Source organism: Cervus canadensis, chromosome 9 (assembly GCF_019320065.1).
Source record: "Cervus canadensis isolate Bull #8, Minnesota chromosome 9, ASM1932006v1, whole genome shotgun sequence".
NCBI classification, from domain to species: Eukaryota; Metazoa; Chordata; class Mammalia; order Artiodactyla; family Cervidae; genus Cervus; species Cervus canadensis.
This window is the reverse complement of record NC_057394.1, coordinates 73,671,741-73,698,353: the sequence shown is the minus strand read 5'-3', so window position 1 is coordinate 73,698,353 and position 26,613 is coordinate 73,671,741. Positions and strand designations below refer to the sequence as shown.

General features: G+C 43.4%; 1 protein-coding gene across 10 annotated transcripts in view; it reads left to right on the top strand.

Annotated features, from left to right (window-relative positions):
* The window catches only part of NBEA (neurobeachin), a 644,508-nt gene extending 632,410 nt beyond the window's left edge, over positions 1-12,098 (top strand). For all 10 annotated transcript variants that reach the window (XM_043477413.1, XM_043477415.1, XM_043477416.1 and 7 more), the window contains 4 exons: positions 4,960-5,061; positions 6,919-7,115; positions 8,245-8,396; positions 10,233-12,098. In XM_043477413.1, the coding sequence (XP_043333348.1) occupies positions 4,960-5,061; positions 6,919-7,115; positions 8,245-8,396; positions 10,233-10,323 (542 nt within the window). In that variant the 3' untranslated portion in view covers positions 10,324-12,098. The remainder of the gene's footprint in view (positions 1-4,959; positions 5,062-6,918; positions 7,116-8,244; positions 8,397-10,232) is intronic.
* Positions 12,099-26,613: the final 14,515 nt, after the last annotated feature.

Genomic DNA, 26,613 nt, shown 5'->3' with positions numbered 1-26,613 from the left:
CTTAATGACTAGATAGGTTTATATCTATCATCTATTTTTTCAAGTACTCCATGAGTGCATGATAAAATGAAACCACATCATGGGTCTTTTTCCAACACATGGAATGTTTTTATGTGGGTTGCCTTGTGACCTGTAGAAAATGCAGGCCCAGGTGTTTCTAGTACTTGGGCCACAAATGTCTGCAGCAAGCCCTCAGGGGGCCGAGAACACGGTATCTCAAGAAGGGACTCCTCACGACTAAGATCTTCTAAGCTACCTCAGCAAATGATGTCTAGCATCATTTTTTTTTTTCAAAATAAATCTTGAAATCAGAGAGCACTGATGAAAATACCACACCCTTTGAAATCTCTTATTCTAGAAACCCAGGTCAAAAATCCATCATTTTTATATAAGTATAAACATGACTGAAAATACTTTCTGCAGTGATTCTGCAATGACCCCACAAAGGCCAGGGATAAAATCTGAATGTCATATATCATGAGGAGGTTCATTTTCTGACTCCAGCAGAACCACACTGAGGATCATAGAAAATCTCTGCTGTTTTTGTTTAGCTCTAATTTAGTAGAACCCAAGCTTCTCCTGCATATTAGTAGTCCCATAAATGAGGTTTAAAATAATAAGAACCATGAGTAATCTTTACTTTGATCACTTCTCTGAAAGCCACAGCCCATCACGCTGAAAGGCTCTCTTGTCAGTTCTATGTGGATAGCAGCATCGGATACCTTTGTACTTTTTTCATCATCCATTTAAAAAATATTGAAATGACTTGTGATAAAAATGAGATGGAATCTGTTTATTGTAAGCCTGGTATATTTGCTCTTTCCAAATACTTGCCTATGAGGAATCTCAAAATCGGACTTTTTTTTTTTTCATTCATAGTAATTCCATCACACAGAGAGCTCTTCTCCTGAGAAAGTGACTCTGGAAGGAGGGCAGTGGTGCTCTGGTCCTCAGAGGAGAGGTCTCACCTGCACCTCCCTCTGCGCAGTGCCCTTTGACCCTCAGCTACATCCATCAGTTGTGATGTGACACTGACAGAATATTTCTAGGATTGTGAATGATTGTCTGGGTGGGTGACATCTGTCCCTGGCAGTGAAATGAAATATAGGGAATATGTTTACCCCCCGACTCCCGCTGCCGCTGCAGATTCCCCAACTCAAAACCCTGGAATAACATGTTATTTACTCTTGTGTAGTTGAAAGCAGGAAACCATGCTTCTCAGGGGCCCTACAAAATCTTCTAATAGTTAAGTTTTGCAGTTTACTCAAATGACTTGGGGAAATTGTAATGAAAAATAAAACACTTCAAAACTTTTAAATCAGAGGTAAGCCTTGGAAAAACTTACTTCCTCAGAAAATGCATTACATACTTAAGGAATATGTTTACTATTTTTATACTTTTTTTAAATTTCTGCAATAGAACTAGATTGCTTTTTACTTTTTCTGTGGCATATAGGGGAGAGGTTTATAAAACTATATAAATTTTATGAAATATATAATTGCAAGATGTTTAATTCATCAGTCTCGCCAAGATAAAATAATCACTTAGAAAAATTACGGATAATATTACACATAAAATCTTGTCAGTAATTAATCCTCATTTTGCCAGGGAACTTAGGGCATCTTTGAAGCATAAATTTAGAATCAAATGACAGACTAACATGGGCTTTTAGCTTCCCCTCCCACTCACCATCTAGGTAAGAAATGTCTCAAACACAAAATGGAAGCTGATGGATGTGAGGAAACACAGAAAACAGTGCGCAGTGCCTGGGGAGACAGAACACAGTGGGTCTGAAGGAGGAGACACTGGCAGAGGGAAAGAGTATTGAGTACCTTGCTGGGTAGGGCGCTTTCATTATGCACTTTCTACACAGAATTTTCCATGCATGACCTGTTGAAGCCTTCCCTCCTGCCACATGGGGCAGGGAATCAGAGCACTGCCCAGGGCTGGATCATTGCCAGGGGAGGGGCTGACCCAGGAGGCGGGCACAAGCTCCAGCCCTTGGGCATTCACTTCCTACACCGCCTTCTTCACAGTGAGGGGAGCGCAGCCCAGGAAGCATAGGACGTCTCTCTGAGAGATGAGATGGAGGAGGGGGTTCAGCCTGATCCAGAAAAAAGTACGAATTCACAGAGAAAAACAGGCTAGCATGCAGGATCTCAGGCAGCATAAAGGAAAGATCACAGACTCAACAACCAGATGAAGCAGAGTGAACAGAAAAGAAAAATACAGAACTTTCTTAAAAGTCTTAATATTTTCTAAAGTATGAGAAAGGGGACGTTAAAGCCACTGGTAATGTTCTGTATTTTTAAGCTGGGGATGAGTACAAGGTAATTCATTTTATTCTCTTTTATATATATATATATATATATGCTATAAATATTTAATATATAATTAATGTTTTTAATATAAAAGCAAATGAAAATACACATAGTTGTGTGGAAGCTGCCAACTTGAATTTTTTAATTATCAATAAAAAATAGTCTACAATAATATTCCTCAAACTTAACTAATACACTGACCCCTTTTAAAAAGTACAAAATTATTACTAACCCCCCCAAAAATCTCTGACTCTAAGGAATGTGTTCTTGAACCCCTTGAATCTAGTTTGAGAAACATTGACTTAATTAGCTCATCTTAATCTTTAAGTGCATTTCAACTTTTAATTGCTGCAGCATAGATTTTTGATGGTGGAGAGAGATTTCGTCTTTACAACTGGTTAAAAATGTACAGTATCATCAAAGTGCAAATCTGAAATTTAAAATTTTTCATAGAACTTTTCAGTCTCAAGAAAATAGCCACAGATCCCAGGATACACAGACCATAATTGGATAAATACCAAGAATTCTGGAAGAGTTGCAGTCAAAAGGCCAAGTTACAACATGACTTCTCAAGCAGAAAAAGTAATGGTCAGTGATACTGACAACTTAACATGAAATAATGATTATTTTATATATGCACAAAGGCTTATTTATGTATAATACTTGTTCTTTGCTGAAATTATATTGTAGAATCAACTGAACAATACATCCAAGATGAATAACAAAATCATACAAGTCTGCTGGAACTATTTAATAATTAAAGAGGCAATATAAGGCATTAATAAGTGTGATGTTGTTAATCAAAAGTGGAAATAGTTGGATATTACAAGGCAATGATAAACAGTTGTTGGATCTGACATGAATAGTCCAGACCCAAACGGTATTGTTAATAAGCATTTCATGTCCCTCTTTCTGACCACCCTGCCTTCAGCAGAGTTTCACTTCAGAGTCTGCTGGTCATATCCTACCCTGTACCGCTGACACTGGCTTTCTTTTCCCATGTACCAAAGCAGCCACTCCAAACTGTACCCAGGATGGCAGCATACCCAATGCACCTTCCAAAATTCCTCTCTGAATTTCTGTTGTTTCCTCTTCCTCCACACTTTTGCAGCAAGAGTATGGCAATCCCTCATTTCCATCTCAAAAGTGGCTTCTCCAAATGACTTTCCCAGCAAGACATCACTGGGCAAGAAGCCCTCTCAACTTTGCTGGTCCTTCTCACAGTCTTACATGCATGCAGTTTATTCACCAGTATTCTGCTTTTCTCTCCATTCATTTGTGGATTTTTTTCTTTTTTTTTAATCCCATTTCACTCTGTGCACCCACGTTTGTTCTTCACACTTGTCATTGTTGAGTGCCTCCAGTGGTCAACCTGTGGAAGATGTGCCATGGTTGTTTGATGTGTTCTCAGCAATTCCAGGTTATAACTTATGTCTTTTTTATACTCCCAACTCCTAACCGGCTTAGAAGACCTGTCACTTAGAAGGCATGCACTCAGTACAGAGGGCAAAGCACTTGGCAGTCAGAATGCTGATGCAGATAATTCAGCTGCGCGTTCTTGGCTAGGATCGCACCAGTACAGTCAGACGGAGAATTAAGATGATCATCTGATCGTCTCTTCTCCAAAAAATCAAAGCACCACAGCCTGTTTTGTTGAAGATATTAAGGAACATTTTTAAAGGGGTAAGAGCACGGGTTGCAAAATTTACCTAGCTCTGGGTTCAGTTCCAACACTTTTTCCTATATGAACTTGTGTAAGTTGAACAACCTTTCAAAGCTTTGGAGTTCTATAAAATAGAAACAATCATTGTACCTTCCTCCTATGAATGCTGTCATAATTAAATGACATTACCCATGTAAATGTTTTGGCAAGCTTGATTTCTATTTCTTAACAGTAATCAAGAAGAAAAAAACAGTATTTCTCACCACTATCGTGATGCTATAAGTACGTCACATTTGTTGACTTAGCCATCATCTAAGCATCCTGAGTCAAAGCTATGGTTTTTCCAGTAGTCATGTATGGATGTGAGAGCTGAGCCATAAAGAAGAATTAATGCTTTCAAACTTTGGTGTTGGAGAAGACTATTGAGAGTCCCTTGGACTGCAAGGAGATCCAACCAGTCAATCCTAAAGGAAATCAACCCTGAATATTCATTGGAAGGACTGATGCTGAAGCTGAAGCTCCAATACTTTGGCCACAATGTGTAGAGCCAACTCATGGGAAAAGACCCTGATGCTGGGAAAGACTGAAGGCAGGAGAAGAAGGGGGCAACAGAGGATGAGATGGTTGGATGGCATCACCGACTCAATGGGCATGGGTTTGAGCAAGCTCTGGGAGACAGTGAAGGACAGGGAAGCCTGGCATGCTGCAGTCCATGGGATCACAAAGAGTTGGACACAACTGAGTGACTGAACAACAACAAAAGCTTCCTGTGTAGTAGGCACAGTAGATTTCCCCATTTTGCAGATGAGGAAAAAGCAGAGAGGTTAAGTAACTGCCTCATAGTCACACAGCTATTAATAGTAAATGCCCTTACTCAACATTAATGATTGTTATTTCTAAGTGTTCAATTTAATGGTAGAGCCCTTCATTCCTGCTGTTGGTCTGTAGACACTCACTGCCGTTGTTCCCTTCCAGGTGACTATCCTGCTCCAAGAGCTGTCCTCACGGGCCATGACCACGAAGTTGTCTGCGTTTCTGTCTGTGCAGAACTTGGACTTGTTATCAGTGGTGCTAAAGGTCAGAAGACATTTCTTTCATTTTAGATCTTTAAAAACTGTACTGTTTTCACAAATTAACCATGATTTATGACTTATTTCCTTGAGGAAGCTCTCCGTAGACAAATGCAATCCCTAGGTTCTTTGCAGCTGTTTAGTTTTATTAATATTTGCTAGTACTAATATAAGATAGATGTAAAATTTTATGAAGTACTTTGTGGTCACCAGCATTCTAGCCAGAACACTGGTAAATCAAACTGCAGCACACGCATCTGATGCAGTCATTACAAATCACATTCAGAAGCCAAGGGGGAGAGAGCCGTGATCAAGGGGATCACGGGGGCTCAGGCGGTTCACCAGACATAGCCCTGGGTCCACCTCCCTCCGCTAGTCCTTTCTTCTTAAGGTTGGGTAGGTGGGAGAGGAAATCTGATTACTTGGTTCTTTTGGCTTTTTATGGAAGAAGTACTGCTTCGGGAGAAGTCAGGAAACTTCTATTCTAATTCTGGCTCAGATACCAATTCTCCATGGAAGGTTTTGGGGCAGGAAGGAACCTAATGCTTAAGAGAAACTGAAAGAAAACCAGAGGGGCTGAGTGTGGTGAGGATACCACGGAGCTAAGGAGACAGAGGCCGAAGAGGCAGGAGACTGGAGACACAAGGATTTGCAATTTGTGTTTGTTTTGAGCAAAGTAGGAAACCATTGAAGGTTTTTATCAAGATGATGAGATGATCAGATTTTGTTTCTAGGACCTTATTCTGACTGCTTTATACATAAAGGATATGATGTCTGAACGTAGGGACACTTTGTTTTTGTATTTAAGAGTAAATAACCCAGGGAGGAATACAAAAGGTATTTTCAATAAGTCTCTTTTAATGTCTGTTTTAGTAATAATATGTATAATATCATTCTATTCTATAAAGCAAAAGAAAGAAAAGGAAAGGAAAATACAAGACACATAATACACATAGGGAAAAAAAAAGTAACTTTCTATATATGATGGTTGATATTACAAGTGACTGCTATTTTTCTAACTTCATATTTTCTGGAATGCACATCTATTACTTTAGTAATCAGGAAAAAATTTGGGTATAGCCTCATAATGTCACTTGTTTTGAAAAATATATATCTACTGAAATCAGTTGATTGAAAAATAGGAATGAAATTCATACACAGTTTTATGGAGTATTTCTAAAGGATATGGAGGATAGGTAATACCAAACTATATTAACCAATTATTTTTATGAACTTGGCTAGTGAATATTTTATCTCAGTGCTGTTTCTGCTTGAGGCGGGGGAGAGAAGCAGTTGAAGCAAAATAAATCATTCCCCATACTCCTTTTACGTTCTTGCCTGATTCTTCATTTATTTGAAACAATGTTCCTACAGTCTGAATTACTTGATTAATTTTCTCAATTTTGCCTTTTACATTTTACATATAGACTATAGAAAAGGTACATTGATAGTAATGTATTTTTATGTGGCACAGTGTTAAAATTTTGATGACACTAAAGAAATTTAGCAATTGTTTTGATAATTCCCCCAAACGTTCTAAAGAAAAATTTTCTAAACACGTATGAAGAGAACACTTCTGGGACATACAGTCTCTTTTATTCTCATGTAATGTATGGACTGTATCCTGTTTTAATGAATATTATCCCATGAAGGAAAAGAACAAGTATTTACCTAGATGAAAAGTTTGGAAGACACATGTGTGTGTCATGTAATAGTTGTCTGTTGATATCTAACATCAGTGCTTGGCTCTTGCCAGCATAGCTTTCTTTTCTACCTCTTCCTGCAAACCTGAGTGTATATTCAAGTACTGATTGCGGGTTTGTGAGAGTAATATGACTGGCCATTGCTGTTCCCTACTCTGCAGAGGGCCCTTGCCTCGTCCACACAATCACTGGAGATTTGCTCAGAGCCCTCGAGGGACCAGAAAACTGCTTGTTTCCACGCTTGATTTCTGTTTCCAGTGAAGGCCACTGTATCATCTACTATGAACGAGGGCGTTTCAGCAATTTCAGCATCAATGGAAAACTTTTGGCTCAAATGGAGATCAACGATTCAACACGGGTAAATCTGTATGTTCGGTCTAACTAGGGACTGAGCCAAGAGGTTAAAGATTGACTATTTTGCATTCAGTGACTCGTAGTAGAAATTCTCAGGTATCCAGGTAAAGGTGTACTGGTTTATAAAAACATATAAATTCATATTGATGATGCTTTGAACAAAGCCAGAGTTCATTTAATCTCAAGTAGTTAACTCAGTGAATTGAACTTTGAAGGTGACAGCTGTTGTTTGTTTAGAGGTTAGACCCTTAAGGGGGGCTTCCCTGATAGCTCAGCTGGTAAAGAACCCACCTGCAACGCAGGAGACCCCAGTTCAGTTTCTGGATTGGGAAGATCCACTGGAGAAAGGGTAGACTACCCACTCCAATATTCTTGGGCTTCCGTTGTGGCTCAGCAGGTAAAGAATCTGCCTGCAATGCGAGAGACCTGGGTTCGATCCCTAGGTTGGGAAGATCCCCTGGAGAAGGGAAAGGCTACCCACTCCAGTATTCTGGCCTGAAGAATTTCAGGGACAGTATAGTCCATGGGGTCGCAAAGAGTTGGACAGACAGGACTGAGCAACTTTCACTCACTCCCTTATTAGACCCTTAAGGAGATTTTTCTTAAACTCCCCTGACAAGAAGCTGTCCCTACACTGCACTCTCCTGACCTTAAAACTGAGTTTATTGTCATAGAAACTTATCTTTCGAACCCTGTACCAAAATTACATACTGAATTGCTCATCATTCAGAAATGAATTAGAATTTCTGGTTTATCATTATTAAAAACAGTTTTGAAATGTGTTCTGCAATTTGTTCTAAAAAGTCTTGACAATGTTAGCATTCAGAACTTAACAAATCATGTTACTTAATTCTCAAGTTCTTTCTGAACTAGATTGGTAATATTCTTTTTAGAACTTCTGTTACTTTGTAACCTAAATTGGTTTTAAAGAATCCTTTGTTGTAAGACTTACTTTGATGAACTTTGATGAATTCCACATTGGGAAATCTATGGGTTAGACTTTAGAAAACTTGGACAAATGGCTAAAAGTAGATGACAATGACAAGGGACCTATGGTAAGTGCCTTTCAGTAGTGACCATTGGTCATTTGGGAAACAATGAAAGAAATGGTTGCTTTTCTACCTTCTCTGAAGGCCATTCTCCTGAGTAGCGATGGGCAGAACCTGGTGACCGGAGGGGACAATGGTGTGGTGGAGGTCTGGCAGGCCTGTGACTTCAAGCAGCTGTACATTTACCCCGGCTGTGATGCTGGCATTAGAGCAATGGACTTATCCCATGACCAGAGGTGAGCCATGTCGGGGAGAAATGTAATCACTCAAGAGTTGTCATTGAAAGTTCTTTAGATTTTACCAAGGGTGAAACGTGTGATGAAAAATACTCCAGCATCCAGATGGAAGAAAGAGTATTGTTGAAAAGGGTGAGGAGTGAGTACTTTAGGATTCTGGTAAGAAGGAAATAGGAAGAGAATAAGGGGAAAAAAGAAAGAAATGAGTCTGGAGAAAAACAGACTCATCTAGACACGTCCCAAGATGTAGAGTTATCCTCACCAACTTCTCTGTTCTCAGATCTTTACCTGGTCTCAGACAGGCCTGCCTGGCTTCCATAATGTGAAAGACACACATTTTTTTAGCAAGAGTCTTGGCTTGAGGCATAGGTCTAGCTAAATGCAAAGTGCAGACTACAGCTGGCCTCTGTTTTACAAATACAAGGCCCTGGTTACTTGAAACAGTCTCTACCCCCCGTTTGCTTATTCACACATCTCTCATTTATGTTATTTTGTGGTATTTTATGTATTGCCCTAAGATACTATAATCTTTACTTGGAAAGAATCAGTAAGAATGTTAACAAAGGAATATAGTTTTCTGTTATTCCTCAGTTTGCAACAGGATTTTGTTATTTCCTAAAATTTGCCTTTGCATTTATTATAAAGTGAAATGAATATTTGAAATGTAAAGCCTAAATTTTCTAAATTTAAAAAATAAATATTAAAACTATATAATCTTAATATGGTAAATAATTTCTCACTTTTGCTATATATCTAACAGAAATAAGAAAAGTTTATTAAGCAACTCATTTCAACTATGTGTATATGTATTCTTTATGAGTATTGGTTTTAAAATAGTATGGATATTAAGATTTACATGATAAAGCATCTTCACACTATAGTAAAATGATACTGAAGTCATCAAGAAAAGCAATAACATTTAAGTTAGCTTGGGGAAGGGATATTTGATCTGCAGCTCAACCTTTTTTTTAAGAAAACTTAATCAGAGTATTCAAAAATGCATAGTCCATATTCGTGAAAAATGGTAGTGGTTTACTGTGTAATTATTTGTATATAGATTCATGTTTCTAAAGTATTTGAAATAATTTGTGTTCTTAAGTATTTCAAGATTCCCCCTAGTATTCTTATCCATTCATGTATTCATGTTGCAAACATTTGCTGCCACCATCATATATTAAGGACTGTGCACAGTCTGGAGGCTATAAAATAAGACCACTAATCCCAAAGAGCTCCAATAATGATAATAAATACATATGAGGGAGGCAGGAGAACAGGAACAGGAAAAGGATTAGTTCTTGTCGAGGGGTGCGGGGGGCAGGAGTATTTGTGTGATGCTCATCCTCTCACATGGGTAGAGAGTAGATGAAAGCCCACAGGCAAAGCTGCATTCATGTTAGCATCTCCTAGGAGGAGTGAGGAAAGATACTAATCAGTTTCTATTTCTTTTTCAAGCTTATCCCTAATTTCAGTTATTCTTGATGTTTTATAATGCCCCTGATATGTTCAAACAGTTGTACATGCACATGAGTTACAAACTGACAGATAAACAGACAGTGAAGATTCTGTTTATCTGTGAAGTGAAGATAAACTTCACAGTGAAGAAGGTGTTTATCTGATGACCTGTGGGATCAAGTTGATAACACTTGGTCCAGCAGTCCAGGTGTTTGTTGGATTGAGTCAATTTCTCTCAAGAGAACCAAGAATAAATTTTAATCCCGTCTCAGGGCACACAAAACAAAAACTCGGTGAACTTTGAGATCATGCTGTTGTTTAGTGTAAAGCAGAACCATGTCAGTGACTTTGTGTCTTTCCTAACTACGGTCTCTGCTTTTCCAGGACTCTGATCACTGGCATGGCTTCTGGTAGCATTGTAGCTTTTAATATAGATTTTAATCGGTGGCATTATGAGCATCAGAACAGATACTGAAGACAAATGAAGAACCAAAAGCCAAGTTAAAGCTGAGAGCACAAGTGCTGCATGGAAAGGCAATATCTCTGGTGGAAAAAAAAACTTGTCTACATCGACCTCCGTTTGTACATTCCATCACACCCAGCAATAGCTGTACATCGTAGTCAGCAGCCATTTTACTTTGTGTGTTTTTTCACGACTGAACACCAGCTGCTACCAGGCAAGCTTATATCATGTAAATTATATGAATTAGGAGATGTTTTGGTAATTATTTCATATATTGTTGTTTATTGAGAAAAGGTGGTAGGACGTGTCACAAGAGACTTTTGACAATTCTGAGGAACCTTGTGTCCAGTTGTTACAAAGTTTAAGCTTTGAACCTAACCTGCATCCCATTTCCAGCCTCTTTTCAAGCTGAGAAGAAAAAAAAAAAAAAACCACGTTTGATACTTTGTACATCAGATGCATCTTATTTAAAGGGATACTTTTGTAAAAGTAAAACCTTGTATAAAGAACAAAACGTTTCTTAATTTTATTGTGGAGTTACAACTTGCATGTTCTTTAATCCCTATGTCTTGATGGAACAGGTGCACTGACAGTAGGAAATAGTAAGATCTGTCCAAGGACACAGTTTGTATGATTGAATTTGGGCTCAATCAATAATTTTTCACATTTTCACCAAAATATAGTTTTCACTTTTTAATCAGAATTCCATCCCTCTACGTGAAATTTGCTCATAAAGCATTTGGATACTAAGCCATTATTTGCCATTTTTTTGGTACTTTATACAAAGAAAATTCAGCCCTACCCTTCGTAATTTGAAGACACAGCAGAAAGGGGGCTTAGAGATGAGGTCCTGGTTTTATTGTATAAATAGGAATCCCGATTGTTAGTTCCTTAGTGATGACTTCCCAACTCCTGGACAACTCTTCCAGACTCATCCTGCTGGCTTAGCGTGTGTACATTAGGGGAGGAGATCTGACGCTAACTTTTTTTGTTTGTTTTTGCTGATTTTTTATTTTTCTCTCTCTTTGGTTCTTGAATAGCTTAGTTTCTTTAATAAATAAGCCAGACTTTATTATAACAATAACTGAAGTTATTCTTTTAGGTTCTTGTGAAATTCTCACCTAAAGCCACATTCTTAGCCTAAGGCACTTCATCTTTTATGATATAAAATGACGCTATCAAATGATTTTCCATACATTGTACTGATCAAGTTATACACCCAGGGGTATATACACTTTATTCATGTTTCTTCTTTGTATATTTGGTGACCGTATCGTCATAGATGTACATAGTGTGTCGGTAGGGCTATGAGGCATGTTACAGGAATGTAATTTTCTCAGAACTTACACTCACTTGCAGTCATTTATTTAAAAAGATAAAACAAGATAATGGGTTCTTTGTATTGGCACTTTGCACCAGAACCATATCATTATTTATTGATGTGATTACTTATTTGTTATCCACCTTGTACTAGTAAGTTTTAGCACTGAATTCCTTCTTCATTGTTGTTTGTATTTATGAGATTCTGAAATTCTGGGGAATCGGCGTAATGATTAAGTTATTCATCACCAGGCTGTAAGCAATATCTTGAGTTTGTAGCTTAGAATTGGGAGGATAATGAACATCTGGAAGACAAGTTCATTTCATCTTGAGATCATGGTGAAATATTTTGGATATATAAATTCCTTAAGCTATTGTAACCATGTTTTATTGCAAAGATGTAAAATATGCCAGATGTGTGTGAGTTGGAAATCAAAAAAAGAAAAATAAAATATGCAAAGAATTCACTGATTGTTCCACATTTCATTGGACACTTCACTTACATGCATTCATTATGTTGTCATACAAGTTTAAGAAATCAGTGTCACCTCATGTAAAGGCCCAGAGCATCTAAGAACATGAAATAGAGTCCTAATGATGGTCCATAATTCGCTGAAACTTGAGCTGCTTGGCTTGACCATCTGGCAGGGGTTTGGGGCACCAGCAACCCGAAGGAGCCAGTTCTTGTCGTTTCTTCTGCACAATCCAGTTACTGACACAGACGGTTCCAGGTATTTTTGCCACAAGTTTCTTTGCTGTAAACATCTTTTCCATGAAAATTTTTGCTGTAACTAATTGTCCATATGGTAATTTTGCTGTAAAAGATGAAATAATGGAAAATAGAAGAGGGGCATTAAGAACGACATAATGAAACATGAACAATGAGCAACAATTTTTTTTTAAGTAATGGCAAAATATAAACACTTGAATACATTTAAAATGTGTGTAGATTCATGGTAATACTGCTCAAATAACTGACTTTGCTTTGGAGGCTGTACCTAAACACTTGTCTCCTACGTCTTATGTTCATAGTATTTTGTACTTTTTTTTTTTGCTTGTTGATTTATTTCCTCATCCAGCATTGCACTTTTTCCATAAAGTGTCTTGCTTCATTAAAAGATGTATAGATGATCACTTTTCAAATTCTAGGATGCATATTTGTCACTGAGCTCTGTACTGGGTAGTGAAAGCCTTCTACACCGCTATGTGCTCTACTGGTATGTTGTCACAGGTCCAACCTGTGACAGAGTTCAACCTGTGATAGAAGTTCCAGAGTTCTGTGGGAGATGTGAGTCCCAGTCTGCACCTTCCTCCCAGGCCCTCAGCCTTTCTCCTCCAGTGTAATGGGTTTGAAAAGAAATGTAACACTTGGGGCAAATCATCATCGACTGTCGTGATTCGTTTTCTGTGTATCAGTCAGCTAGGTTGTCTTTTACGACAGAATTGCCTTATGTCAGTTAATTATGCAGCTTAATTATTTGCTGCAAAGAAGTTGACTGCAAAAAACGCAGGAGGTGGCCACAGCCAGGGGCCTTTCCAGTGAAGGTTCCGGGAATTTCCAAATGCCAGCAGTGCCCGAGGCTTTAAAAGAAGGACTGTTCAAAGCCTTAAATTCCTACTCTCTGCCCACCTTCATCCCGTCGGAAGAAGCGACGCCAACAGAGTTTTAAGAGCTTCTCATATTCTGGGCATTTTCAGCCAACGAAGGGCTGGGTCATGTCACTCAACTCCTCACTCTGGAAGTAAGTTTTTAGTGCTCTCGTCAGTTAAAATGGGGCTAATTGTCTCTACGTTGGGGTGTTTTAAAGCCTAAGTCAAGCTTTGGCGAGCTCGCTGGGCAGGTGGTCATCGCCTTCCACAGTCTAGGGGGCGCCTTTCATGTTCACCGTTTGGTGTCGCTTTCCCTGTTTCTCTGCTGTGGGTTTTCTGGGGGTACCTCCTCCTCCCCTACTTATCATGTGACTTTTCTTTTTTTTTAACTGGCACCCAACCCCTGGGCCCTCATGGATCCATCCTGGTCCCACCACATCGCCGCCTTTCCTGTTGACCCCAGTGCTTGGTCAGGGGTAGGTTTACCAGTGACCTTCCCCAAAATATGGGGTTTTTTTTAATAATTTTATTTGTTTGGTTTTGGCTGTGCTGGGTCTTGGTTGCCACGTGGGCCTGTCTCTAGTCGCCGGGAGCAGGAGGCTCCTCCCTAGTTGCGGTGCGGGGCTTCTGCTGTTGCCTAGCAGGGCCTCTAGGGCCCGCGGGCCCCCGGAGCTGCCGCAGGTGGGTTTAGAGGTTGTGGCTCCCGAGCTCCAGAGCACAGGCTCAATAGTTGTGGTGCACAGGATGTGGGATTCTTCCCGGCTCAGGGACGGAACCTGTGTCTCCTGCCATCAGCAGGCGGGATCTTTGCCACTGAGCCACCAGGGAAGACCCTCACCAATTTTTTTTTTTTTTTGGTATGCTGAAGCTAGGGAGGCAGATGACTTCCCTTTCTTACAGTGTCTGGACTGTCACCTACTAACCTGTCGCTGAGAAACCAGGGACTGCCAGCAACCAGTTCTCCACTGTGTAGAGAAAGCCCATGTGCAATAGAGAATAAAGCTGTGAGAGGATGCCAGAGCTGGAACCCTTGTCTGCCAGCTGCGAGTCCCTAGGCACCCAAATTGCCCTCATTCTTAGAGGCGTCCCAATTCTAGACTCCTGCTTTATTCAATAGCCAATGTATTACTCCCCCCACCCCACCCCAAGTTGATCAAAGCTGTATTTTTTGGTGCTTGAGAACAAATCAAAGCGTCCTTAATTAATACAATTCCCTGCCCCTGGCTCTGCTTAGAAAAACGTGACAAATCCAAATTTGCTGGTAAAGCTGCATCTATTCCTAGCCTATGTATGACCCCACGATCTCATGTTTAGGTAAAGATCCAAAAGAAACCCCTACTTCCATCCATCAACAAGACATGGAAAAGAATTCTCTTGGCAGCTTTGTTCCTGGTAATCAAACATAGATGTTGACTTCAAAATCCCATCACAAGAGAGTGCAGACTCTATGTTATATAAAGTACAAAGACTGGTGAAACTGATATGTGCTTTCAGAAATCAGCGTTGTGATTACTGGATGGGAGGTCGTGACTAATTAAGGGCCATACAGTTTGTGTTTCTCTGGGCTCTGGGCTCTGAGGCTCTGGGGCTCGGGGCTCTGGGGCTTGGGGGCTCGGGGGCTCGGGGCTCTGGGCTCGGGGCTCTGGGGTCGGGGCTCGGGGCTCTGGGGCTTCTGGGCTCGGGGCTCGGGGCTCGGGGCTCGGGGCTCTGGGCCCTCTGGGGCTCTGGGCTCGGGACTCTGGGCTCGGGGCTCTTGGCTTTCTGGGGCTTGGTCGGGGGCTCTGGGCTCTGGGACTCTTGGGGCTCTGGGCTCGGGGCTCTGGGGCTCGGGGCTCGGGGCTCTGGGGCTCTGGGCTCGGGGCTCGGGGCTCGGGGCTCGGGGCTCTGGGCCTCTGGGGCTCTGGGCTCGGGACTCTGGGCTCGGGGCTCTGGGCTCTGGGGCTCTGGGCTCGGGGCTCGGGGCTCTGGGGCTCGGGGCTCGGGGCTCTGGGGCTCGGGGCTCGGGGCTCTGGGGCTCTGGGCTCGGGGCTCTGGGGCTCTGGGCTTGGGGCTCTGGGGCTCGGGGCTCGGGGCTCTGGGGCTGTGTTGTAGAGTGCTGGAATCCCTCTCAGTTGCATGTTTCCTGCAACTGCATTCACTTTGTAAGCATTCACTGAATGGTCCAGTAAAAATTTGTGTCCTTTTCTGGTGGAAAAAAGAAAAAACAAGTATAATTTTAAAAGTTAAAAATTGAGACTTTTCCTGGTGGTCCAGTGGTTAAGATGTTGCCTTCCAATGCAGGGGGTACAGGTTCAATTCCTGGTTGGGGATCTAAGATCCCCCATGCCTGGTGGCCAAAAAGGCAAAACATAAAACGGAAGCAATACTGTAAAAAAAAGAAAAAAAAAAGCAATAAAGAGTTTAAAAATGGTCCACATCAAAAAAAAATCTTAAGAAAATAAATAAAAGTTAAAAATGTATCCTGCCTCATGCTGGCTCCTGTGACCACTTTGAATTTGTCAGCCCTGAGCCAGTCCTGTCCTTAGCCAGTGCCCACGATCTTCACCTGCCCCTTTCTCCTGTGATTTTTAGGTCTGCTGTCTTGACTGTCCCATCTTGATGAGCACTCTTTTTTTCTTCTGACAATGGCCTTGGCACCATGCCACCTCTTCCCGGAAGCCCCCATCCCCACGTAGCTGGTACCGATCTCTGTCTACACAGGGTTGTTTGCACACACCTCTCCTTTTGCACCATCTCCCTTCCACCACATGACAACTCAACTGCCAAGATTTTTCCTTTTGGTGTTGCAGGCATTCAGCACACAACCACATTGTCACTGTCATTTATGTGTCTGTCTTCCCCACCGGACTGTGAACCGACATGCTAAGCCCTTGAAAATGTTGACTGTATGAATGAATAAACCAGTGAATAAGTAAATGCATGGGTCATGTAGAGGGAAAAAAAATAAACTTGAAGACGTGGGTCTGAGCCCTGACTCTCCTGCTCGCTGATCTTGGGCAGGTAATGGAGAGTCTCTGAGGCTCGGCTCTTCAGGTGTGTTGCATTGTTTCCAAATCATAACGGGCTGCCTCTCCGTGAAGTATTCCCCCTGAACGGCGAAGCCCTCAGGCACCAGGTGGAGGGTGTTTATGACGTGGCCAAAACTCACAGGAGGGGTTGCATTGCGTGTGTTCATGGATGCAATCTATGCTCTCTGTGGGAGAGGCTGAGCCAGCAGCTTCCCGCTACCACCTGCAGACATAAATCTGGATTTCAGGTCTGTTTAGCACCTAGTAGGAAAAGAACGATGCCCTTTGACTGAATTCTATTCTTCTGCGGTACCCCTTCCTGATCACACAGAAACAGAAGGGGAGGTCACTCAATGCTGCTGGGGGAGCCAGCTCCTTATTCTTAGCAGGGCCTTCCCTGAGTGATCATTCTTTGGGATGGCAACCTGTTTTCCCTGTTGGTGGTTAGAGACAAAACCCTGGTAGAGACACCTGTGGTTAGAAACTCAGATGCCTCTGTACAGACTTCCCTCCCCTCTGATGGCAAGAGGTTCCCACAGAGATTTTTCTGAAAGCAGAGGAGACCTAGGCTATGCCTGGGACAGGGGTGGAGTGGGGCTGGAGGTACCACAGGGGAGCATGCCTTAGGGGTGTTGTTGAGGGGCTTCCAGTTGTTGAGTGGTCATCCAGTCCACTCATCTCTTTTGTCCTACTAGGCTGCTGATGGCCAGAGATCAGGACCTCTGCCTCCATCAGTCACACAGGCAGTAAGTCAGGAAGTGAGGGCACGACTTGCCCGTGGGGCCAGGATTTGGGACACTTGTACCTCCTCTCCTTGGGCTCTGCAAGCCCTCCCCCTGCCTCGCAGGACCAGATGGGGAAAGGTGAACAGGGTCCCTCCAAGAGCAGCAGGGGTTTCTGATGGAACCCATGTTCTCTGTGGGTGAGGCTGAGCCAGCAGCCTTCACCGCCTCTAGTGGATCTAGTGCTGTTTAACCGCCTGGTCATCCTCCCCCGCCCTCCATCCAGCACCCAGGGGTGCAGAGTCTGGGAGGAGGGAGGGAGGCCCTGAGCACCCACTCTCAGTGCCAGCAGCTGCAGTGGACCATGGTCTGTTCCCCCCATGGGGCAGAGGAAGGGACCGCCCTCATGTTCCCCTGTGTAATTAGGCCAGCACTTCCCAAGCCTGATCTGAAAGCCCAGGATGAAGATGGCCTTGGTCTGAAGGGAAATCAAAGGCCAGAGACTGAGTTTCTCCTCAAACTAAACTTGTTCAACTATTCTTATTCTGAGATGATGCCTTTTATGTGTGCTGAAAATTTCCTTTCAAATGAAAGTGTGGAAACTGTAGATAGTCATTTTTCATGTCTTTCTTGGTCAGATAAAGTGAAAGTCGCTCAGTTGTGTCCAACTCTGCGACCCCATGGACTATACAGTCCATGGAATTCTCCAGGCCAGAATACTGGAGTGGGTAGCCTTTCCCTTCTCCAGGGGATCTTCCCAAGCCAGGGATCAAACCCAGGTCTCCCACATTGCAGGCGGATTCTTTACTAGCTGAGCCACAAGAGAAGCCCAGTACTGAAGTAGGTAGCCTATCCCTTCTCCAGCGGATCTTCCCAACCCAGGAATCGAACTGGGGTCTCCTGAATTGCAGGTGGATCCTTTACCAGCAGAGCCACAAGGGAAGCCCAAGATTACCGGAGTGGGTAGTTTTTCCCTTCTCCGGGGGATCTTCCTGACCCAGGAATCAAACCGGGGTCTCCTGTATTGCAGGCAGATTCTTTACCAACTGAGCTATGAGGGAAGCAGAAGCCCTGGTCAGGTAAAGGTAATGCCCTAAATGTGTTTGGAATGTTCTTTCCTGAAACCCACCTCTGGTTCAGCCTGGCACCTCTCCTCAGGAGCAGAGCAGGCCTGAAAGTCTGGGAAGAGGAATCACAAGCCAGGGGTGCCAGCTTCTGCCCTGGATGAAACCAAGCTAACTTCCTCTCTGACCAGGTGGTTAAACAGCACTAGATCCAAACATACATCTACTGGAGGCGGCGGAGGCCGCTGGCTCAGCCTCACCCACAGAGAACATGGGTTCCATCAGAAACCCCTGCTGCTCCTGGAGGGACCCTGTTCACCTTCCTCCATCCGGTCCTGAGAGGCAGGGGGAGGGCTTGTGGAGCCCAAGTAGAGGGGGTACAAGTGTCCCAAATCCTGGCCCCACGGGCAAGTCCCACCCTCACTTCTTTCCCAAGGTCGCCAGAAAGAGAGGGAGCCCCGAGGATATTGGAGAAGGGGTCTCCCCTCCATCACCCAGGTTTCTTACAAGCAGAGAAAGCCAGTTCTGGGTGATTGATTGAAATAGAAGGAGTGATTTGCTGGTGAGGCAGCAGAAAGCACCTCCATTCCAGGCCAAGTGGTAGATCATGCTTCCTGAAGGCCCTTCCCAAATGGAACGACTCGGATATTGGATCAAATATTATACTAAAACCATTGTGTAAATGCACTGCTGAGCTGGCCAAAAGACCCACTGCTAAAGGCTAAGCCCCAAGGGAAAGTGGAAGCCTGGGTCGCCAGCAGAGGGTTGTTTCTAGAAGAAAGGAGATAGGACAGCAGTGCCCCTGGCCCGGGAACGGCCCAGAGGCCTGCGAGCGCTCAGCGCGTGCTAGTTCTCCCCGAGGGCGTCGTGGGTCTTAAAGCGTTTTGTTTCTGTGCTCGTGTGTCGTTTTTGCTGTGTGAGAAAATGGGAGACCTTCGGCTTCCTAATGAAGATGGAATAGTTGAAGTGGCAGGCTGAGTGTGAGGATGATAACATTCACAAAAATGCATATACATACACTGGAATTTAAAAATAGACAACAGTTGAACTTCCCTGGTGGCCCAGTGGTTAAGACCCTGCTCTTCCGCTGCAGGGGTCGCAGGTTTGATCCCAGGTCAGGAAGTTCTGCGTGCTGCGAGGTGTGGCCAAAAATAGGTATATAAATAAGCAAAAATTTTAAAAATAGGGAACAGTAAGAAGTCTGTCTAGTCAGATCTATGGTTTTTCCAGTAGTTACGTATGGATGTGAGAGTTGGATTATAAAGAAAGCTGAGTGTCAAAGAATTGATGCTTTTGAACTATGGTGTTGGAGGAGACTCTTGAGTGTCCCTTGGACTGCAAGGAGATCCAACTAGTCCATCCTAAAGGAAATCAGTCCTGGGTGTTCATTGGAAGGACTGATGCTGAAGCTGAAACTCTAATCCTTTGGCCACCTGATGGGAAAAACTAACTCATTTGAAAAGACCCTGATGCTGGGAAAGATTGAGGGCAGGAGGAGAAGGGGACGACAGAGGATAAGAGGGTTGGTTGGCATCACCGACTCGATGGACATGAGTTTGAGTAAACTCTGGGAATTGGTGATAGACAGGGAGGCCTGGCAGGCTGCAGCCCATGGGGTCGCAAAGAGTCAGACATGACTGAGCAACTGAACTGAACTGAAGAAGTAAGCAGCTATGCTAACCAAAATGATAATCATGACTGCTGCGGCTGAACTTCAGATTTCTGTGGATTCAAAAACAGAAGAGGGAAGCAGAGCGCCTCCAGTTACAGACGGTCATGAGCCCTGTGTGTGCTGTCCTGTGACAGAAATGCAGTTTCTCGCCTCAAAACAGCCACATAAGGCGGGCATCACCATTCCTTCTGTCGACAGGAGAGGCTTGAGGGGGAAGCGATCTTGTCGAAGGCCACACGCAAGGCTCTCCTCACAATTAGCTCTGAAAAGAATTGCTCTTTGTATGTGGGACACCAAGAAATAAAAGGAGCAGTGGATTTATAGTACAGGCAGATGCAAGGTTTGGTTTGGTTTTGTTTTTAGCTTATTTAATTTTTACTGCAATATAATTGATTTACAGTATTGTGTTAGTGTCTTCTGAGGGGATATATGTATGCAAATGCAGCTGTTTTTGCGACTTTTTCTGCAGTAGCCAAGTTCTGTGAGAGGCCCTGGGTGCAGAGCAGGGGCGACAGTGCCGTGGGAGACTTGGGGTTCACTCACCACTTCAGTCCGTGGCATGACTGCTGCGAGGAGTGCAGACAGTGCAGGGCTCCAATTCCAGTGTTGTAGCAGGAATCCTGAAAGTGCTGGTTGGTGCAGATACGTAAAAGCTGTATCTGAACTATTGCACCTACAGTTAAATAGCTATTTCCAAGCTGGTCCCCAGGGCTCTTTTCTCGCCAAGAGAGGTGTGGGGCCAAGCCTAAGGCTCCTCTGTCCTTTCAGCTGCTTTCTTCATGTAGGATGATCCGGGAAGACAATCCAGGCTAAAGTAAATTGTCCGGGGCAGGAGCGATCAGGCTCTCCCGGGGACTGACTTCAGTTCAGAAGGAAAACAGGCAGGCATGGAGTAAAGAGGGGAGGAGAGGGGAGCGACCCCCCTCTGGGAGAAGAGCGATGTCTGGCTCCAGGTGAAGGCTGAGGACTGGGTCTGGGAACTTCCACTCTTCGCTCCCCTTTCTCTCCCCCCTCCCACCACTTCTCTCCTCCCCACACCCCGCATCCTCTCTCCTGATGCCCTGACAACATCCTCCTCCTGTTTGCTTAAAGGTGTCCTTCCACCCCACCCTCATTCTAGATAATTCTCTACCCTACTGAAGTAGATTGGAATCCCAGATTGCTTTGAGGAGACATGAAAACACTAAAAAGAAGGGAATGAAAGGGAGATATTGTGGGAAAGGTTCGAAACCAAGAAGGGAGACGATCGGAGCACTTTCTCAACAGCTGCAGTTTTGTTCAACATGAGACGTAAAGACAGTATGTCTCTATGCAAGTACATATCAAGGTATAAATAAATATGACTTCAGGTTGAAGTCTGAAAAGCTACTCTTATACCAACAGAAGTACAGGCAACCATGTTCTTCAGTAGCACATGGAGCCAGAATCCCGGAACCCAGCTGGTCTTGCCACTGCTCAATTCAGTTCAGTTCAGTCGCTCAATCATGTCTGACTCTTTGCGACCCCATGAATCGCAGCATGCCAGGCCTCCCTGTCCATCACCAACTCCTGGAGTTTACTCAAACTCATGCCCATCGAGTCGGTGATGCCATCCAGCCATCTCATCCTCTGTCGTCCCCTTCTCTTCCTGCCCGTCTGGTCAAGGCTATGGTTTTTCCAGTGGTCATGTATGGGTGTGAGAGTTGGGCTGTGAAGAAAGCTGAGCGCCGAAAAATTGATGCTTTTGAACTGTGGTGTTGGAGAAGACTCTTGAGAGTCCCTTGGACTGCAAGGAGATCCAACCAGTCCATCCTAAAGGAGATCAGTCCTGGGTGTTCATTGGAAGGACTGATGCTGAAGCTGAAACTCCAGTACCTTGGCCACCTCATGCGAAGAGTTGACTCATTGGAAAAGACCCTGATGCTGGGAGGGATTCGGGGCAGGAGAAGAAGGGGATGACAGAAGATGAGCTTGCCACTGCTACTTCAGTACAATTGTGGGCAGAGAGCAGCAAGCAGAGGGGGGACCCCTGCCCGGGTTTGGGGCCAGGGTAGGCTGCCTGGAGGAGGTGGCAACAGGATCCGAGATCTGAAAGATGGGGCTTTTAGCTGAGACGAGGATGTGCGGAAGGAGAGGCAGTGACCTCCCACTCTTGGGGAACTGCTTCTCCTTCGTTGTCACTCTTTCACAGGGGGAGTGTGCAGGCAGAGCCAGGGGCTCCTCGGGAAGCACGTGGGTTCTTAGAAGGTGCGCAGACAGAAAAGGGACTCCAGTTGGATGGTTCTGAAAGCAGCTATTACATCGTGCCCAGCTCAGCCTCTCAGATTTCAGAAGCGTCCCAGGGCACACCTGATTGAGGCAGCAGTCTCTCTGCTGTGTCCCCCAAATCTGAACATGTGGATTTTCTTTAGGGACTCAGAAATGATTTTTGGAGGGTGTGGCTGCCTTCCTTGTGGAGTGAGCTGTTGGTTTCCTCTTAAGTTTCACTGATACATTGTAATGAAGATGGAAACAAGCCCTGTCTTTCTGGTGATGAAAGTTCATTTTCTTCCTTGTCACCTGTATGGATTTAATGAGCCTCCCCACGAGTGCCTCCTGTCTGGTCCTGTGAGGGGTGGTGAGCCTCAGAGCTTCCCCAGGGAGCTTGGTTGGACTGATCTGAAATGTTTTGCTCCTCTTATTATAAAAAATCTACTTCCTTGAAACCTACAACGTTATCCCTGGCTCTGCCTCTGGAAGCAGGAAAAAAAAAAAAACTAGAGCTGAATAAAATGAACAATTCCACTGTTACCAGGAGCCCCAGTTTTCCTTGGAGAGTATCTATTTCTTATGGGAGGGACCTCGACATCCAACCCTTCACAATTCATTAATTATTATAGGAATAACATCTTGCTACTTTATTTGACAAAGGGGCCTCTGATAAGTTCATCTAAATGTGAGACCAAATCATTTATTTATAAACTGAAAATGAGGGAGATAGGGAAAAAAATCTTTTTCTCAGAACCTCAAACATCTATCTACAAAGTAAGAGAATCCTGAGTCTCCACTGATTTTTGCAAGTAAAATGCAGATTTTATAAGGGCATTAATGTTTGATCCATATACAGGCCAAAAAGAAATGCAAATAGTTGTCACATTGTCCTTGCCAGCTTTTCTACAGGTAAAGGTAAAGGTAGCGTGGAAGTGCTGTGTGTCTGGGAATGAGATCCAGTTGTTCCTTATACGCTGTGATGAGAAATCCAGACCTGAAGTTCTAAGGAGAGAACTAGCACTAGCTGAGAGGGGAAAGCTGTAGAAGTCAATGAAAAGGTTTGGGAGATGCCGCCACAGGGATACTGGAGTAACTCTTTGAGAAAACTGGGTAAAAGATGACCTTCTGAGCTTATAAGGAAAGGCACATAATTGAAGGAGTAAAACAGGTAAAAGTTTTGGCAAAAATCAGAGCAAACCATTGTGAGTTTTTTCTTTTTTTTTTTTGCAATATGGAGGTTTAGCTATTAAAAAACCATCCCACTACAAAGCATCTTAAAATGCTGGGATTGGGGGGGAAAAAAAAAAACCTAAAGGAGGCCAAAACTGAGTCATGAGTCCAGAGAGGTAAATTTTATGAAAAAGTACTATTACCTGAAGGTCACTTGCCAATCCCTAGTTTCAAAAAAAAAAAGACGAAAGAAAGTGAGCCAGTAAGTAGTATAAATACAGAAGTTCTTTTCTTGGAACTTTGTTTAGTTTTAGGTGGCTGATCAGATGGGGCAAGGTGACCAGGCCTCAGGCTGGACAGTTGTCCTGGATCAGTCAGCCTTGAGGATTGTTTGCAGGGGATATCTCCTTCCACAACCACCATTGCTAAAACTGCCCTGCAGCCCAATGCACCACTAATCCATCTTGTTTATTAGCTGAAGAAACTCAAATTCCAGGTTTCCCTTTGCCATCTGTTGTACATTATAAGTTTTGCTTAGGCAAAAACCAAAACAAAAAATTAGACGAAGTAAACTCAGGGGAACCTTCTCGGACGCTGTTTTTGATCTGTTACCTTCAACCTGCTTGGGCTTATTTTTGTTTCTGATTGTTACCAAACCAAGAACTGGAGGACTGAGACCCACATACACAGAGGGAAGACCTTGTAAGACCAGGGAAAAGAAAGGGCTCAGTGACTAAGCATCAGTAGCCTTGACTTCTATTTTCCACAGCTGTTTGGAAAGCAGTCAGGATTAAGAATGAACAGCTATTGCTCTGGACTTTATCAGGGAGTAGCCCATGCAAGAGCAGGCATGTGATGGCTTAAAACAGCACCCCTGAATGTGTGTTTTTGGGGGGAGGAGAAATGATGTCACACAGGGAGGGCTTTGCCTCAAACAGGGGATCTGTTTTCTGATGGACCCCAATCAGGGATCGCTCTCGTGCGGAAGAGCTGGTGATGCAGACAGACTATCAACAGGTCTGAAGGGAGCGTCATCTGGCTGCCTGAGAAGGAAATAAGGAAGGGATAGTTTTCAATGTTTAGCAGAAAGTATAGCGAGGAGAAAATCTCTTTAAAAATAATGTTTATAAGATAGCATTCTAAATATAAACTCCAACAATTACACAACTATGGACTGAATTCTCCTGCGAGAAAAAACATGTGACATGTAAACCTGCCATTGCACTGTGGGCCGGCACAGCTTCTGTCTCATCAGAGCAACACCCTGGGTCACACCTGGTGAAGGGTTTTCACCCATTTTTTAAAATCAAGCAAGAAATAGAAGCTAATTTTATAACCCCACTGTTATATTAGCAGTACTTCTTACATTAAGTGATTATGGTTTTCATTTCCGAGTGTGGGTCCAGCCATCTAAGTTTTCATTTCTTACCCAAAGTCTTAAGTTCAAGAAATGCTCCACGTTTTGTCACAGAGGCCTCTGTTCACAAATTTATGGCCCCATTAAGGACAAGCATCTGGTTTCCTCAGTGGGGTAAAAGTAGGGACATAGCCCCCAGCCACAAGTCTCCGACAGAACTGAGTTAATCAGCTCACGCTGCACAACAGAATACCACAGACGGAGGAGCTTGAACAACAGACATTTACTTTTTTCACAGTTCTGGAAGCTCGAAGTCTAAGATCAAGGTGCCATCGGGGCTATTGTCTGTCTTCCCGGCTTTTAGACACCTGCCCTTTCGCTGTCTCCTCACGCGGCTTGGGTGAGGGGGCTGGACGTCTACCTATTCCTGTGACACCAGTCCTATTAGGGCCCTCACTTATGACCTCGTTTATCCTTAAATGCCTCCTTAAAAGACCCATCTCCAAATACAGTCACACTAGGGTTAGGCCTTCAGCATATGAATTTGGAGAGGATACAATGCAGTCAAAAAAAAAAAAAGAATATTACTTTATGGAGGGTCATTTGTGACATTTGAGACTATGACAAAATCCCAGACTTGCAAACACCTCCCAGCTGAGAGGAAAAGCGTTCCCTTTGCCTTCATGAGACACGGCTCCTCCTCTACTGGAGTGATCTTGGGCAAGTTCCTAAAGAGGGTGTTTGTGCAGGTCACATAAGATATTATGTGAAAATGTACAGTCTGGAGCCCTACAGGTGAAAGAAAACTAACACACTGTATTTCAGTAGGGCTTTTTGATCATTCTGTATGCTCACAACAAAACAGCATGACAAGGAGCTTATATGACTACAATACGGGTCGTTTTAGGAAAAAGCAACTTGAGTTGATTTCCAGAGTTTTCAGGGTTAATTTTCTCATGTTGGCTCTCTCTATTTCCAGAGATTTTCTCCTTGCTATATTTTCTGCTAAACGTTTAAAACTGGCTCTTCCTTACTTCCTTATTGAACAGCTATACTGCCAAAAATACTGTCCTTTTCCCTGTTTCCCAAACTGCCTTCCTCTTCCTTCCAAAAGTGAAAAAGGATTAGGATTAACAGTTAGACAAACTAGTCTATATGTGTCTTCCATGGAGAGAAAGCAGAATTCACTTACTCAGTTAGTCATTTTTCTAACATTCAAACACTCTGTCCCGAAGCCCTTTAAACTGATATTGTGTTGAATGATGTCACTAATGTTAATTGACAGTTTGTTGGAAACTGTCTCTTAAAAACTCTCAATTTCTGTTCAAGACCTGTTTATTTTGTTACAGAATTCGAAATCAAGGAGGAACTTCCAAAAAGAAAGTGTGTATGTGTGTGTGCATGCATATGTTTTGGCTTTTATACCAGGAAGGTCATTTGCAAGAGAGACCAAAAAAAAAAAAAAAGAAGAAGAAATAAGTAGAAATGAAATTAGACCTGTGTTTATACAGTTCTCCACATTGGCCCAGGACTTATTTTTGAAAGTTTGTAAACTAGCCTTCCAGTTTAAATTGAATAAGTAGGTACAGCTGAGTAAATGGGGAGACATGGGTTTGTGGCCATGTGTTTTCACTTTAAAATTACATTGAAGAGGAACAGAGGGGGTTAGAAACAAAAATAAGAAAGAGAGATATAAGACAGGCTGTGTTTAAAGGGAAAATGTGAGAAAACGAAGAGTCAAAACAGAAGTCCTCTTGGCTTGACTGGAGGGGCCCGAGGCCGCTCCACCCTGATAGCAAAGAACGACCTTTTCAGAGCCCAGAGCCATCCCTCCAACCTGGGGATGGATGCAGGAGCTTGCCATGCAGAGAAGCCCACACACCAAAAGGTGGGGTGCTGGGACAGGACTTAAAAAGTCAGGAGACATTCTGGGGTGGCCTGGATTAAAGACAGGTCCATCTGGGAATCTCCCCCTTGATCTCCCCAGGGCAGGGATTAGAGGCAGCCATTCATCATATCTTAAAGACCAACCTAAAACTACTGCCCTGTTCCTCAACAAGTCATGACACCGACTTCCTCTGTAGCTGCCTGTTACAGGCTGATTTGTGGCCACCCCCCACGCCCCCCCAGCCCACAGTCATATGTTGAAGAACCAACCCCCAGTATTTGA